The sequence below is a fragment of the Armigeres subalbatus genome, chromosome 2 (assembly GCF_024139115.2).
Source record: "Armigeres subalbatus isolate Guangzhou_Male chromosome 2, GZ_Asu_2, whole genome shotgun sequence".
In the NCBI taxonomy this organism is placed as follows: domain Eukaryota; kingdom Metazoa; phylum Arthropoda; class Insecta; order Diptera; family Culicidae; genus Armigeres; species Armigeres subalbatus.
The window spans coordinates 56,232,237-56,249,835 of record NC_085140.1 but is presented as its reverse complement, the minus strand read 5'-3'; the positions used below and the strand labels follow the sequence as shown (position 1 = coordinate 56,249,835).

General features: G+C 41.2%; 1 protein-coding gene across 3 annotated transcripts in view; it reads left to right on the top strand.

Moving 5' to 3' along the window:
- The window catches only part of LOC134208680 (uncharacterized), a 257,868-nt gene that overhangs the window by 226,819 nt on the left and 13,450 nt on the right, over positions 1–17,599 (top strand). For all 3 annotated transcript variants that reach the window (XM_062684472.1, XM_062684473.1, XM_062684474.1), the window contains 5 exons: positions 317–2,554; positions 2,616–2,799; positions 9,546–9,819; positions 9,883–10,420; positions 10,483–10,654. In XM_062684472.1, the coding sequence (XP_062540456.1) occupies positions 447–2,554; positions 2,616–2,799; positions 9,546–9,819; positions 9,883–10,420; positions 10,483–10,654 (3,276 nt within the window). In that variant the 5' untranslated portion in view covers positions 317–446. The remainder of the gene's footprint in view (positions 1–316; positions 2,555–2,615; positions 2,800–9,545; positions 9,820–9,882; positions 10,421–10,482; positions 10,655–17,599) is intronic.

Below are 17,599 nucleotides of genomic sequence, written 5' to 3'. Positions count from 1 at the left end.
TTTTAAACTAAATATAGCTTCATTTGTTTTACTTATCAAAAATTATTGTTTGATCTAACATGTTTATTGCAATGATATAATCAATCAATCAAATACTTTTATGTTGTATCTATTAACGCCAGGAGAACTGCGTAGCTATTTTCCCATTAGTGTCAGATGAGATAAGATAAGCCTCATTACTCGATAGCGGTCGTTATTGTAGTTCATTATCAGTACAGCGAATTCCTTCATTTGGCACAGTCCTCTCGCCTCAAAGGTGAATGTTCCGTAATCACTATCTGATTATCTAATTTCCCCATTTTTCTCTGTCTTCCAGGTTGCACAGAAAACAAAACAACGCCTTCCGAAGATGTAAACTGGAACGAATCTACAGAAGGCCGCTGGTGAAACCCATCTGTGATTCCAAATAGACGACAAGGTGAACCCGAGACTAAACACCAGACGCCATGGATACCATAGAGGAAGTAGTGACTAACAAATTGACACCGGATGACAACGATGTCGGCGTGGAAGTGGACCAACCGCCGAGATCACCGGCCCTCGTGACGGATAATGACACTACCAAGTCCTCGCAGGACTCTTCCTTTACGGTTACTGACTATAACTGCTCATCACTGGTAGAAACTGCCGTCCTCGACTGTGATAAAGGTGCGTCAGAGGCGGTAGTTGTGAGTACGGCGGAAATTATCGAGCTTATCGGCTGTGTTGACGGCGATGGTGGTCTTCCCGACAAAGATGTTATTGAAGCAGACGTAGTAAAGGTGCTGAATGGGGGCGATGGGAGCGACAGTGGTGTCGAATTCGGTGGTATCAGTGTTTCGTTGAACGAAACCGGGATACTGCAACGAGCTTTAAGCAATAATAGTGCCGGGTACGCCAGCAGCTGTTGCGGACTGGAGGAAAGTAACGGAGTTAGTGTATCGTGTAATTCCAGTATGATTAGTTATAGTTCGGACGCATATGATAAGACTGGGAGTACGATTCTGCTTGGGAGTGGTAGGTTAAGTAATGATTATTGCGCTAGTGAGGGCGGTAGTGAAAGTTCCTCGGTAACGGGTGGGCCGGTAAGTTCGTTGAGAAAGTCAGGAAGTACCACCAAGAAGAAAGTAGCTATGAAGGAACCGCTGACGACCAGATCACCGAGAAAATCTGCCGAAAGTAGTTCTTCGGTAAGAAGCAGTTCACGGTCTAGAGCTTCCTCCTTGGGACGATCGGTTTCATTGAATTTAAAAACACCTCCGTCCTCTGCATTAAATGTTCGTGAACGAGCAAGGTCACGAGAGAAAATAACTACTTCCAATGTCAATATAGGGAAAATTGCTGCCACAACAAAGCAAGTACAACAAGTCAGACGTCCAGGAAAGCCTGATTCATTGCCAACTGGTATAAAAGATAGCTCGCCAGCCTTACAAAGGCTCAGCGCGTCCAGAACGCCATCTGCAACCCGTGGAAGAACTCCATTGGGTACACCCACGGATGATGGTCGTTGGCCATCAGTGGGGGGTAAAGGCAACACAACACCTCGCAATTCTGCTCGTGCCACTTCAGTAGCTCCTGAAACAATCTCAATCAAAACTCGCGTCGGGACGATAGCACTGGAAGCAAAAACCAGTTGCCCATTAGACAAATACGGCACTCTTCCACGACGTGGAAAGGAACGGTCTGCTGATGATTTAAAAGGTTCAAGCTCCCGTAGTGATTCCGCAACCCGTGATTCAAATCGTATGACTTCCTCGCTAATCAAAAAACTACCCGTTTCCAAACAAGAAACCCCCACGAGAACCATGCCCAGCTATCCTAGGTTAGTAGGTGTAACTAAAAAGCTAGTCCAGAAAACTAAGATCTATCATGAAACCAGTGTTCAAACGGCAATCACCTGCAAGGATGTGGAAGATGCCTTCAGCGGTAAAGCCAAAGATATCAAGGTTGATGCGGCTGAGATGTGCCACAAACATACGCAGTCCGACATCCGTGATAAGGAGATGGAGAAGTTAGAGGAGAAGCTCAAAAAATTGACATCGGAGTATTCTACGTTGATGACCAAGCATTCGGAAAAGAGTCAAATGGTGACGGCATTGGAGCAGAAGCTGCTAAAAGAACGCGAAGAAAAGTTGGCCGCCCAGAAGGAACTGCAGTGCAACAGCGAACGAGTTCTGGGAATGCTAGAATCGGTTCACGGGGTTCCTATTGAAACTGGAGAGGACTGTGACAGTCTGTTGATCCTGGAATCGCAGCTGCAGCAGTCCGGAACGGTCCTGGAGAAGAAGCAGGAGGAAATTTCCAAACTGAAAAGCATTTGCCGCACGCTCCAGAACGATATGGAACGGTCGCTGAAGAATCAAGAGGAACTGTTGAGACAGAAGACTGAGCTGGAGGAGGAATCGTGTGAGATGCAGGACTTTCTTCAGGCCGAAAAGGCTTCCTGTATGGATGCGCTAAAAGATGCCGAGGTGGAGATTTCCCAGCTGAAACAATCGCTGGCCCAACGGGAGAGCGAAATCGATCGGCAGCAGGACGAGTGTCGGCATTTGGTGCGGATTGGAGAACAGAGAAGGTATGACTGTTTCTTTTTAAGGCTTGTTGAACGTAATGAAGTTTTTATTAAAATTCAACAGGCAAGAGTTCCTTGGAATGCAGGCGAAATATAATGCATTGGAAAGTAGGTCGAAGGACATTCTGCTTCAGCAGGGCGCTGCCGTATCCGGAGCATCGGTGGCATTATCGGGATTAGGCTCACGATTGGATCATCTAGTGGAGCAGTTGATTGCTTCGTACAACATTTCCGAGCAGGATTTGGAGGTATGATATTGAAAAAGGGAACACGATGGTTACTAATATTTATTTCACGTTCACGTTCGGATTCGTCGCGAGGCGGTTGAAAAATTCGTGCGGGAGTTTGATAAATTGAAAAGTGCGGTACGGTGCGGAAATTTTTCTCGGGAAAGTGGTGCAATTGTGAAAAGGCATATCGGAAGAAGATTAAAACATAGAAGAAGGAAGAAAAGCAGTGGAAAAGTGTGAAAATTGCTGGTGATTCTTAAGGCACAAGGGACGCCATTTTGAAACTAATCAGTGCGCGAGAAGAAGAAGAAGCATAAAGCTAGAAAAAGTGTGAAGAACGGGAATGATGGGGAACGATGATCCCCCCGATCTGGGGGCGGTAGGCGGATCGCAAAAATTAATGGATACTGGACATGACATTGCAGCGGCAACAGGGAATGTACACAAAAGAAATCCTGGAGCACCGAAGGAAAACATCACCTACACAAGCATGGACACGGGACCATATCGCATCTACTTTGAGTTGCGGGACAGGGCTGAAGGACAAAAAATAAACAAGTTTTCGCTAGGAGCAAGTCTTCGCAAAATGGAACAGTACAAGCCGTTCATCACGGATATGAAGTATGTCGGACTGCACAAAATCATCGTTTTCGTGAGCAGCTATATCAAAGCAAACGCTTTGGTAAACGATGTCAACAGTGGATGCAGTATCTATCGTGCTTACGTGCCCAAGCATCTCGTGAGTATCACGGGGGTGATCCCTGGAATACCGACTGAAATCGATATTGACGACATCAAGGCGGACGTCATCTGTGAAGTTCCGATCTTGGAAATCAACAGGATGACGCGGTGGGATGGACAGAATCGAGTACCGATCAACCGACTTAGCATTACGTTCCGAGCTAAAGAGCTGCCAACCTTGGTTAAAATCTTTTGCTGCGTCAGTCGAGTGAAGACATTCACTCCAAAAGTCGTGGTCTGCAGGAACTGCCTAAGGTATGGACATCGAACGGACAACTGCAGAGGAGCAAGACGGTGTGACCGATGCACCCTCAGACACGAGGAAGAGCAGGATTTCGCGAACTGCCAGAATCAGAAGAAGTGTGTACACTGCCGTAGTACCGAGCACGATTCGACCGATTCAAACTGTCCGGAACAAAAACGACAACTCAAAATCAAAACTCTCATGGCGAAGCGAAATCTAACCTATACCGAAGCCAGGGAGGAAGTTCCCACAGTATCACAGAACCTGTACGAGCCTTTGATGAACATCGACGAATTCCCGGCAGTGGACCAAACATATGCAACGATGACAAGCGGACAATACACCTGGAAGGACCCGCTTCGAGCGCAGTGGATACAAACGAACCAAGAAAGGAAGAAGATACAGGCAGCAGTGCAAATTCAAAAGGAGGAGAAGGATAAACAGCGCGGAAAGAAACCAAGAATGACAATACCGAAACAGACGAGCAACACTACAGTGGAAAGGAATCAAATTGTCAAGAACTTGCAAAGTGATGGTGTTACAGGAGTGGCCCTACAAAATCCTTTCACCGTGACGGAGAAAGAGCGTTGGGAAACCATGATGCAAGAAGCGTACTCAAAATCGAATCGAACACATCAAGAAGCAATGATGACTTTTACTCGGACTTCATTGGAATGCTCGGACAACGCGACGATATAAAGAATTTGTTCAATATATTGCACCAAAAAGCATTTTAATCTCGCCAATACGGTAGTATGTAGCACAGAAACGCAACAGCAGGCAGTCAACTTTAACAACTAAAATGGCTTCTAACGATATATACATCCTACAAACTAACATCCAAAGTCTTTACAAAATAAGGCAGAACTTCACCGACTAGTGACAGGATCAAATTACACAGCAGCTATTCTTTCTGAAACGTGGACTCAGACAGATTTGGAGAACACCAACAAGTACAACGTTGCTGGTTTCCATTTCGTACCTCACTCTAGAGATGACGGATACGGCGGGGCAGGGGTGCTGTTATCCAACAAATGGAATTTCGCTAAAATCTCAATGGCAACAACATCACGCCTAACGCAAGTAGTAAGTATACACATTTTACACCTAGATATCGTCGTTACATCGGTATACGTTAGTCCGACGATCACAGCAGTGGATTTTGAAAACGATATCCAATCAATAGTTGCAAGTTTGCGAAACTATAGAAGAGTTATCGTTGGTGGTGACTTTAATGCACACCATTTAAGCTGGGGAGACGAAAATACCGATCGAAGGGCGAAATTCTAATGAACGCTGTGAATCAAAGTAGCTTTCTGCTACTCAACGATGGAACACCTACGTACATTCCGCTGAGACTAGATCGCCGTCCGACTGCCATTGACATAACTTTGTGTTCGCCATGTTTTGCAAACTGTATGCAATGGAAAGCATTGGACAACAGTATTGGTAGCCATCATCGATGTATTCAAATTGTTTGGACACAGGAGAGGACAGTTCGATCCGGTTATTTCTTTGACAAGAAAGCAATAGGAAAACAAATTTTCGAGTTGCGCGCCGAGGATGTCTCTACAATAAGCGATCTGCAAAGACAAGTCAAGAAGATATATAAAGACAACAAGAAAAGGACATAAGGACACCAAAATTCTGGTGGTCCGAAGAAGTAGATGCTGTATGGAAGGAGAAGAATAGGGCGAGACAACAGTTCAACCGGGTAGCAAGCATGGAAAACCTACTGGAGTTAAAACGGAAGGCTGCGTTGTTCAACGGAAGAAAAGAGAAGAAATCAAGAAGAAGTATGATGGATTCCCAGATGAAGTGGGACCGTTCACGTCGGCTAAAGAGTTGTGGATGAAAGTGGGGCGGTTAACCGGAAAAAGGAATGCGAAAAAGGGAAACAACATTATATATGACGACCAAGCATCAGCGGAACTCTTCTTGGACACTCACTTTGGGACTAACGATGTACAACTTGGGTACACAACAGGAATGTTCAGCACAACCACACTGCTGGACAAAGAAAGCTGGAATAGGATACTTAACAGCAAAAATGGAAGATCAGCTCCTGGTGAAGACAACCTGACGTACGAGATGCTTCGGTATTTACGACCCGAGGTAACAGCAAGCATTATAGAGGATTTAAACAACATGTGGCAGCGAGGTTGCTTGAATGATAACCTGAAAACCATCAAAGTCGTCGCAATCCCCAAGCCAGGGCGTGACCAAAATACACCGTCTGGGAAAAGGCCGATTTCATTAGTCCCAACGCTTACTAAAGTAGCCAACACAGCTGTTTTGGAGCGACTTAAAGAAATACTTGACAACGCAAATGCACTTCCGGAAAACTCGTTTGGATTCAGAAAGGATTGTCAACCAACACCTGCATTTCCTTCGTAACGAACTGGATCAAAGAAAGTAAACGAAGCAACATGGTAACGGCACTGATTTGCATAGATCTCTCTAACGCGTTCAATGCGGTTCGCACAGACAGGTTAGAGGAGATCCTATCCAGAGTAGAGTGTACCACACGACATTCTTATGTGGATCTCAAGTTTCTTAAGGAATAGAACCATCTTTCTACAAACTCGTAACAAGAAGATCAGTAGGACCATCAGCAATGGGCTTTCGCAAGGTGATGTGTTGTCCCCACACTCTTCAACGTTTATACTCTAGAACTGCACAAAATCGAGAAGGATGGAGTCGTACTTGTACAATACGCAGACGATTTTGGCATTTTGGTCAAGGCGAAGACGTTGGACAAGCTAAAAGATACTGCACAGGGATATCTGAACGAGTTCTCCGAAAAAGCAGCCCACCTGAATCTGGAAATAAACGCTGCCAAAACCAAAGCCATACTTTTCCAAAATAATGACAAGGAATTAAACATTGGTATTAATGGGACGAAAATTGAAACGGTGAAAACCATCGCTACTTGGGAATCACGATTGACCGCTACCTAAGTTTTGGAGTACATATTAGAGAGGTTCGAGAAAAAAGTTCAACACAGGCTCAATATGGTGAAAATCTTGAGCGGTACTAAAAAGCGGAGCACACCCGGAAACACTAGGACGAATATACGTAGCATTGTGCAGAAGCGTTTTAGAATACGGTTGCTCGGTGTACAACAATGCGAAACCCACAAATCGGCGCATAATATCAGTCATCAACAACCAATGTTTACGAAAAATTGTAGGAGCAACTAAATCCACACCGCTTAATGCGCTATCAGCGTTAAGTGGACAGGAGCCGTTGGAGTTCAGACAGGAGTACATTGGCATTCAGGAGGTCGCTCGACACTTCTCAAGAAATGATGTGATCGCGAAACAGTTAAAAAATACAACGCTGCCCGACGACCATGACAAATGGGACGCATTTACCTACCAAGAAAGGCTGTACTGGATAAACAAGGAACTCTTTGGATCTATCAGCCCGCTAACGACAGCGACAGATGACATTGACGAAGTGGTAATCGAACCGCACTTGGAGAACTTGCTGTCAGCAAAAAAAGACAACGACACGAGGAAGCTTAAACAAATGGCACTATTTGTAATGAACGGTCGCAATAAAGGAAGAGGGAGAATCTTTACAGACGCCTCGAAAGAAGGATCAGTCTGTGGAATAGGTGTTTTTGTAGAAAATACGATGAAAAGAATGAGCTACAAACTTGCAAAGGAAACAAGCGTTACATCTGCGGAAATAATTGCCATTCAGATGGCAACACACATAATAGAGCAGGATCAGCTTCGAAATTATGTAATATATACGGACTCCCGATCAGCTTGCCTCATGCTAGCAAATGCCAAGGACTCAAAGGCAGACGAAGGAATTTTGATCGAAATTTTGGTCAAGTGTCAACGATGGAATATCGCCATACAGTGGATTCCTAGCCATGTGTCGATTAGCGGAAACGAAACTGCAGATGTGCTCGCCAAAGCCGGCGTCACTTCAGTGAACGTCATAAACCACACAATTCAACTTAAAGATGCCTACTTAAACGCAAAAGCTCACTCGAAAGACGAACGAACCAATGGTATGCAGCATATTCGGAGGAAAAAGGGACGAAATTCTTTGCGGCGCAACCTGAGTTCTACAAGGCCGCTTGGTACGAAAAAGGCGAGATGGAAGGCAGTAACGTGAAACTGATTAACCGTCTGATGACAAGCCACGATTATTCGAAATATTGGTTACATCGCATGAAAATATCTGATGATGCAGAGTGTGAACTATGTGGAGAACCGGAAACGTCGGAACATTTGATACTTCATTGCCCCCGTTTCGGCAGAATAAGAATGCAGTTTTCGTTCGATAATAAATACAACAACCTCATCGAATTGTTTAAGACCGGCAAAAGTGACCTTTTTAAGGAAGTAGCAGATTTTGTCAGAAAGGCTAAATTGGACCTCTAAACTCCCAAACTGGCTTATAAAAGAGAATCGTCCAAGCAGACGTTAAAAAACACGGAGGGCATATAGTCTTAGTCACTCGCCCTGTACTAGAGCTGTCAACACGAGATTGCGGCTCACACGAGAAAGAAGAAGAAGAATATTTAATTACTGTAGTTTTGCTAGTTTTCATCGCCTCAATTTTCCAGGAATGTCATAGTTACTATAACTTTATCGAATTCAATAATTACAAATTAACTAACAAAATTAGTTTAGTAAAATTGCTACAATAGATCATGTTGTACTTTGGGTGCTGCTTTGACAGCTTGCTAACGTTTCTCACTTTCTTCTCTATAATTCTTTGTTCCATGATCGACCATTTTTCCATCACTAAAATCACCTCCTGTCAACAAAATTTGAACAATTTATGAAACCTTTTGTTCCACCACTGAACACACAAACCATCATCCAACTTTTTCCAACCCTTGCGTGTGAATCTCTAGAGGTTGCGTGTCATACGGTAAGTTCTTCCACAGCAGGATTCATGGTTTGACTTCTTGTTTGCCTTTCCTCTAAGGGAATATTTCATTCGATGAGATAGATGTTGCTTTATTGATATTAGAATGCTTAACTACTAGAATCAACGTGTAAGAAATAACAGAACACTCCGCCTTCGAATTAAGGACGAATAAAACATGATCTACTGCACATTTACAGTTCTATATGAGGTCGTCAAAGGTATACGAATTTTAAACACGAGCTACACGTATAAGCAATTCTTATTATTTAGGGGAAAAGACGGCTTTGGCAGGTTTTGTTCTATTATTGTCAGGGGGGGTTTGTCGACCAAATTTTATGAAATTTGGCCACAATGTTCTTTGAAATGCAAAGATTGTTTAGGCCAAATCTGTGCATAATCAGTCATAAAAAAAACCCAAACAATAATAGAACAAAACCTGCCAAAGCCGTCATTCGCCCTAGTATACACCTGAAAAATTCCTATTCTCTGGAGCTGGATATATAAAGAATTCAAAAACAATTTTAAAGCCTTACAGATAGTTTATTCTGTTCAATCAAATAAACAAAGCTATGAGAAATAATACTGAAGACCTCTCAAGCAGCATCACTTCGAATTGAAGTATTCCTTTGCGACGGATTGTCCCGCAACTTCCTATTTCCGAGTGGTAGCAACAAACTGTAGTCCTCGATTTCTAGTCACTAGCGAGCATGTTGGTTGATAGCTGATAAAGTACGGATAGACAACTCAATACTATAGAAATATAGTTCTAGAACTTTCATCCTACAAATTTTCGTTTGCAGTGAGCATGATCCTGAGTGATTTCTTCACTAAGGCCCGAATATGAACTAAAACCTTTCATTTGACAATTTCTTTGCAGGACGTAATCTATCACAACGAAGCGTATACCAACAGTAGTAGTGGCGACGGTAGTCCCGAAACCGAACAACCCGGTGGAAGCTCTCAACAGCAGCAACATCAGGATTCGCCTCAGAAATCGTGTAAGAATACTACCCCGTTGTCTCCGCAGCGAGGTCAATCGTTCATAGCAGCTGTGATCAGTGCGATCAAGAATGCAACTAGCAAGTCGACAACGCTGAAATCAAATGCGTCCGTTACTGTTTCTCGCGACAAAAGGGATATTTGCGGTCACGGTAAGTTCTGTAATGTATGAATGAATCGACTTTCATTATTCACTCGTATTTCCGCACCACCAGAATCCGATTCGACGGAGATGCTCGATTCTGAAACCGAACCCTGTTTGATGATGGACAATGTACTGGAGGACGTCACGATGCCCGATTCCCACTCGCACAACATGATGTCGTCTTCGACGCGTATTTCCCAGATCGAGATGCCATCTTCGCTGGAAAGCGGGGCCAACATGATGATCTCCCACGACGAATCGTTGGACAATCTGTCGCAGGCGATCGCCAACCGGCAGCAAATCGAGCTGCAGTCCAGTATTATAGCCAGTGGGCGGTCGCCACGGTTCCGGCGTTCGTGCAGCGGATCGGAGCAGCGAGCCGACCACACCACAGCTAGTCATAGCTCGTCGCTGGAGGATGATGAGAACAGCTGCTGTGCGGAGGGGGTCTCAATGGGCGAGATGCCATCGATCTGCGAGTACTGCAACGCCCAATCGCTGGTCGACCAGGTGATCGATGTGGACAATCTGATAACCAAGCTGCTGAAGGTGCTGCGAATCGTGCAGATGGATAACGATCACTGCATTCAGGAGCTGGTGTGCCACAAGTAAGTGGAACTTGTTGTCGCTTTGTTTGGCCATGACAGGAATATAATGGTGTGTCTTTCAGGAACAAGCTGGCGTTAACTAACGAAGAGATTCAGGATCGCGTGAAAGAGTACGAAGAGCTTAACGAGCAACTGCAAGACAATCTCAAAGATGCCTCGCAACAGTTAGTGGCACGTGGAAACGAGCTAGTCAAGAGCAAAGCTGAACTACAATCCCATCGGATGGAGATTGATGTAAGTAGTAAATTATCATTAGTTTTGGGTTCTATACTATTTTCCATAAAATTATATCCCAGAATGCAATTCCCCAGAATGGCTCAGAAACTTATTCCTCAGAACATAAGCCCCTAAGAAAATAGTCTATTAAATTCATTTCATTTACTTTTTCTTATGAAATATATAGCCCCAGAACATGGGTATTGTATATAATAACGTATGGGGAAGCCCACTTTGCATAAGGCAGTTTGGCATAATATCATTTGTCTTAATGAGTTGGGGCCATTTGGGTTGGTGTCAGGCGATTTGGGCGAATGTCGTTTGGCCGAACGGTTAGACAAATCTATATAATAAAAATGAGTTGAGATTGCCTTCCTGACGATTTAACTCATGAACAGGTTGACCGATTTGCAAGATTTTTACCCTAATCGATTCGTTCTGAGATTCGCAAGGTTTGTATATACAAAAAGTTGGTGAATTTAACGGGAAATGTAAAAATCATCTGAATACAATTTTGGGTCAGCTGTTGAGAAAAGCAAAACAATCACACGGAAATTGATCTAGAGTGCGGTGCTGTATGTGACATTTGCAACATAAACACCCGGGCAAAGCTGGGTATTTACGCTAGTAGTTAAAAAAAATTACCTTAGATAACAAATAATGAAGGGATGAGAAGTGAGTAGTGATAATTGCGAAGTGTAAAGTGAGAAGTTAGGAATAAGACTTCACATAAGAAATGAGAAGCGAAAAGTCGGTAGTGATTACTGAGGAAAGAGAAGTAAAAAGCTATATATGAGAGGTGGGTTGTGAAAATTTAAAAGAGAATAGTGAAAAGTGAGAGGCGAGAATTGAGAAGTAAGAAATGCGAAATGTGAGTGAGAAGTGAGAACTAAGAACAAAAAACTAAAATTTTAGAACTGAAAGCAAAGAACTGAGCACCCAGAGCTCAGAACTTAGAACTGAAATCTGAAAACTAGGAACTGAGAACTTAATACTCTACAACCCCAGAGTTGTTAAATTCTCATTCAATGCTGACTTGTTGCAATTTTTAATTTTAAAGTCTATTTTTTATGGTTCGTGTGAGAAGTTGAATAAATATTTTAAAGTGTATCATTCACCACTATAGCCTTCTATTGAATAAGGTTAGTTTTGGCAAAAAAAATTCAAATATTTCACTTTTCAAAGCTATTATACGAGCGAATACACGGAGGAACAGAAAATTACTCAAATATAAATAATCCTTTAAAAAGTGTAGAATTTTGAAAATTAACTTTAAACCATATTTAAACATCCATTGAAGCTTATATTATTGATCGACATTAAAAATTTATCGATATCTGAATATATTGAAAATAAAAAAGCGGTCTTGGGCGTTAGAGGGTTAAAACTGAAAACTGAGAACTGAGAATTGAGAACTGAAATAAGGGGACTCTAACAAAAGGCGGAAACGCGGAAGGCGGAATCACAAAAGGCAGACGTTCTTATACTTGTAACAAAAGGCGCAATATATCATAAGGCGTAATTACAAAAGGCGGAATTTCAAAAGGCAGAATTCAGTAATGTCTTTGTTTTACACAGGCGCCTGCTTGAGGTAAAGGAGGACATATTTTATTCTTTGAAGGCTCGCATTTGCCGGTCTAAGTTGAAGGAGGATATGATTCCTTCTTTAAAAGCACGCCGCTCCATATATTTGTCTACTTTCTATCGGGGTACGCCGTTTGGCTTACAATAATTTGGCATAATTGATTATAAATAATATATAATCAGAAAAATTACAATTCTTTCAGAATAGTTATTATTGGCATTTATATAAATTATAATTACAATATGGGAAGATCCATTAATTACGTTACGCTTAAAACGATTATTTTCAACCCCCCTCTCCCCGTTGTCACTTTTTTGAATGAAACATCTGAAAATTTTGTATGGATCGTCACACTACGCTCAACCCCCTCTCCCTTTAAGCGTTAGGGAGCGTCCACAAATTACGTAACGCTTAGAGGGGGAAGGGGGGTTGAGCGAAGTGTGACGGCACATACAAAATTTTCAGATGGATACAAAATGTGTGACATAGGGGGAGGGGGGTTGAAAATGCCAAATTTTTGTGTTACGTAATTAATGGATCTTCCCTTACGTAATTTATGAATGCTTCCTATGTTTTTTTCCTTTATCTGCACATAGGCTGTTCTTTCAGTTTAGATGGCTACACTTTAGTAATTGATATTCGTATCAACGATTTAGGTTGTTCTTTCCCATTTCCCAGATGTGGGCTTACTTTTAAAGCACGCGTTTGCTCGGTACGATGCGAAAGGGGATGGGAGACTATTCTTTCTTTCAAATTGCGCAATAGCTCGCAATAATGTAATAGTGTTGATGATGCCTTCTTTTTAAGCACGGAGCAATGCAAAAGGGGAGATCATTCCTTCTTTTAAATTACGCGATTGCTCAAAATAATGCAACAGAGTTGATGATGCCTCATTTTATACTACGTTTATGCCTTCTTTTAACGCACACATTTGCTCGGTGCAATGCAGAAAGGAAGAAGCTCATTCCCTTTTAAATATACGCGATTGCTCTGTATAATGGAAAAGAGTTGATGATGCCTTCTTTGAAAGCATGCATCTTGCCTTCTTCATTGTAAATATCAAGAAGTCTATAATCTTGACCGGGGACGACAGTTCGGTGTTTTAAAAAAGCACTAACACTAAGTTTAACAGAAACTACGTTTATTCACTAATTAAAACGCGAACAGAAGTAATCACGGTCGTCGATAAAGAAAAACTGAACGAGCATGCCGGGGTTGATGGCAGTATTTATTATATTGATATGCTGATGCGGCACATTGATGCACCTCGTCGATGATTGGCTGATGGGTCGATCGTCCGATATGCAGAAATGATGACTGCTGTCCTTTATTGCTGATCTGGCTCTAACAGGAGGTCAGTCATAGCGTAATTCACCGGGGGTGAAAAGTGGCGTCCTCGGCGCTTTGCGTGGTTTCCTCAGAATTTGTTGATTTCTTGTGGTTGATTTTCCTCGATGTCCTTTTATGGATGGTTCTTAAATGAAGGAAGATTAGGTATAACGTGAAGGTTAATAGGATAAACGTCATGGAGGTTCCTCCTAGTAGGCTCCATCTCCAGATGTGGTCGGTTTGGTGCTGAAGAAGTACTTGATCCAATTTGTTTCTATTCAGAAGTGTAACTTTTTCTATCTTTGCAACGTCATGTTGTTTAAATGTTTCGCTGGTAATCCTTATATTGTGAAGCGCTCCTTGGATGGTTTCGCTTTCGCTAATTTGTTCCTTTGATGTAAAGTTGTGACCTTTGAACGAAATAGTGCAGTTGGAAAACGATATTACAAAGTTTCCTGTTAGGTGTCTGTTGATTGGTCCACAGTCAGATTGTAGTTCATCACTTTTCGCATTTGTAATGAGTAGTTTGTTGGGGTTTATTAGCTTAAATGTGTTCTTTTCATTGATTTCCATGATGCATTGTGATTCTGTTCCCATAATCAATGGGTAAATGCATGAATCTTCAAACTCTTTGATGTAGCTGTGCAGCTGAACGTAGTCTTCAGGTTTAGATGTTGTAAAAAGTTGTTTCAATTGCTTGATTAAAAATTGAGGGTAGGTTTTGATAACAGTGTTGTTTTGGCTCAATGGGTAGATTCGAATAATTGTGGATTCCTCTTTCTCTAACTCTGGAACATGTAGAATGTAGAGTAAGGTGTTTTCGCTAGTCGCCATTTTGGTGTAACAAAATTTAATGCTTCTTCTGGTATGTCTAACTGGACTCCTTGGTTGCTTAAGATGTTTTTGATAAGAAAAATTTCCTTGCTGGATAACATCTTGCTATTTGCGACGTGCATCTTAGAAAAAGTATAGCTTCTTGAATACTTATCAGGATTTTGTTGAGTGTGTCTATTTTCAGGATGGTGGTGACAATGTCGAGCTCATCGAGGATTATTTTGTTAATTTGTTGTTTTCAATAATTTGGTTGATAGTGGTCGTTAATTCTGAGATTCTTTTGCCGATTTGATGGTTAACTTTGACTTGATGGTTATTCTCGTTGGTTAGTTGGTGAAGACTTTTTGTCGATGATTCTAAGATCTTGGGCGTCAGGACTGCCCGCTATCCATTTCCAGGTGGTGCCTATGATGTCCCACCGTTTAGTTCGTTTATTGCGATGACGGTTTAATTTGTAAGAAGTTGGAATATAAATCTCGTATTTTGTATTTGCTAATTTCGATAAGAGCATTGTTATTCATTCGTTTATGGTATACTAAATTAGTAAGCTGGTTAATAGTGAACTCTATCTCTGTTAGATTAATCGGATGTAGTATGCGAATATTTCCAGTTTGAATACGACAAGGGGTCCTTTTCTGCATCAGTAGTAGATCTTTATGAAGGTTCCTAATGGTTAGTTCATGGCATGAGATTTCCAAAAGTAGAAAGATGGTTCCAAAATAACGGAAAAGCATCTGTAATCAGAATTTAAAAAGGTATAGTTCATTACAATTTTTTCAATCTTTTGATTTTGTTTTTGTGACGCTTAATGTTTCGATTGTTCTTGAATGTCTTCTCTCTTACTTCATTCGCGTTCGTTTTAGTTGCCCTGGCTTGTGTTTTTGTGCGTATATTAGGGATGACAAAAACTTCTTTCCCTTCTTCTATAACGGGGGGATCTTCTTTCTTTGAATTTTGTGTAAGAGTTTGTTTTTGCGCTTTTTCCATATTAAGCCTAGCTTTGAGAAAAAGTTCTTGAGCATCTCGAACTATTACTTCCGGATCTACAATATTATTTTGGTTGAATATAATTTCATTCGGTGTATACTGTGTGGAAGAGTGTACAGAGTCGTTGTATAATGCAACTGATAATTGAATGATTGATTTTGTGCCCATTGTTCTAAATTTGTGTTTATTTGTATTAAAGATTTCTATAATTGTAGAATGTGTGCGTTCAATTTGACCATTAGATTCAGAGGAAGCGGCATATCGGATTTGTGTTCCTAATTGAGCGAGAAAGTCTCTTAATTGGATTGACTGGAATGTGGTTTCATGATCAGTAACAATTTCCTTTAGGGATTCCTTGAGTAGTGAAGTATTTTGCTAGCGCTTTTTGCACGTGTACTAAATTTTTAGATTTCAGAAAAATCATTTGAAGGTGTTTGGAAAATGAGTCGATAAGTGATAGAAAACTGCATTTGTCAATTATGAATATATCCATATGAACTCTTTCCTTCGGTTTGTCAGTAATTGGCCTAGGCGATATTTTAATATTAAACGGTTTTCTTTCATATTTATGGGTGTTACAAATTTCGCAAGAATTTACATATTTTCTGATTTTCGCGTAAATATTTGGGAAAAAGTATGCTCTTCTGATTTTTGCTTCCGTTTCTGCGATGCCGCGGTGCGCTCTATTGTGTTCGTTTATTATAATCTGATTCTGTCTATTCTCATTTTGAACGTCCTCAACCATAACTGTTGTAAACACAAAGTGACCATTTTGACTGAAATTTTCTTTGAATGATTCTTGAATTATTTGTATAAGGTTTTCCGGCGCCATAAGGGCTGTCTGTTTACCGTTATGGAAAGTTTTCAGGAAGTGTGTAACTTCTGCTTTTGGGAAATTATGGTTATGTGGAAATGTTGGAAGAGAGATTCTTGAATAATAGTGTCGAGACGAGAGGTTTTGAATATTAGTTGATTTCGGTAATAGTTCAAGGGTCTATCGGAAAAGTGGATGAAATAATCAGCCGAGTCTTCAGCGGAGTGAATTGTTTGGGAGTCAAATGATTGGGGTGGATTGCTAGCAGTGGATTCTGCTTCATCTTCCTCATCTTCGGAACCTGAAAAATAGGGATTCATATTATTATCCGCTTCATTTGTGTTTGTTTCAATCGGCATCCTGCTTAGTGCGTCCGCCACATTTGATTTTCCTTCTCTGTATTTGACGTCATAATCGCAGTTTTCTAAGTCTAGATGCCAGCGAAAAATCTTGTTATTCTTATCGGAAGTTTTAATAAATGTTAACGGTTCATGATCTGTAATGAGTGTAAATTTTTGCCCATGCAGGTATGGTTTGAATTTATTGAGTGCCCACACTATTGCTAAAGCTTCTTTTTCGTTAGTTGCATATCGAGATTCCGTTTCAGACAAAGTACGAGAAGCAAATGCAATTGGCCTTTCGATACCTTCTTGCATTTGTGACAAAACGGCCCCTAAGGCATAGCCAGATGCATCCGTTGTTAAAATAAAAGGTAACTCAAATTGTGGGTATGCTAGTATTTGGTCTGTAGAAATGATCTTCTTAAGAGTGTTGAATGCATTTATGTATGTAATATCTTTGACATCTACTGTTGAATCTTTTTTTAGATACTTAGATATTGGTCGAGTAATTTTAGAAAAATCTTGGATGAAGCGTCTGTAATATCCAACCAACCCTAGAAATTGTTTTATTTCTTTTTGATTTTTCGGCATCGGCCATTGGATAATCTTTTCAATCTTATCGGGGTTAGGTTTTACCCCTTCGCTAGTGACAATGTGACCCAAAAATTCAGTTTCTCTTTTTAAGAACTCGCACTTGTCGAGTTGTATTTTCAAATTAAATTCGGATAAGCGTTTCAAAACTAGATTGAGGTTTTCTAAGTGATTTTCCAAATTGTATCCGACAATGATTATATCATCTAAATACACGTAACATTTTCTCCCCACATAGTCTCCCAGAATATCGTTCATTGTTCTTTGAAATGTCGCAGGGGCATTTTTTAAACCGAAGGGCATTCTGGTGAATTCAAAATGTCCTTTGTCTGTTGAAAAGGCGGTTTTTTCAACATGCTTCGGGTCCATAGCTATCTGGTGAAATCCAGATTTCAGATCTATGGTCGTAAAATAGACTGATTTTCCTAGGGAGTCAAGGATTTCCTCGATTTGGGGCATAGGATACCGGTCGTCCACAGTTT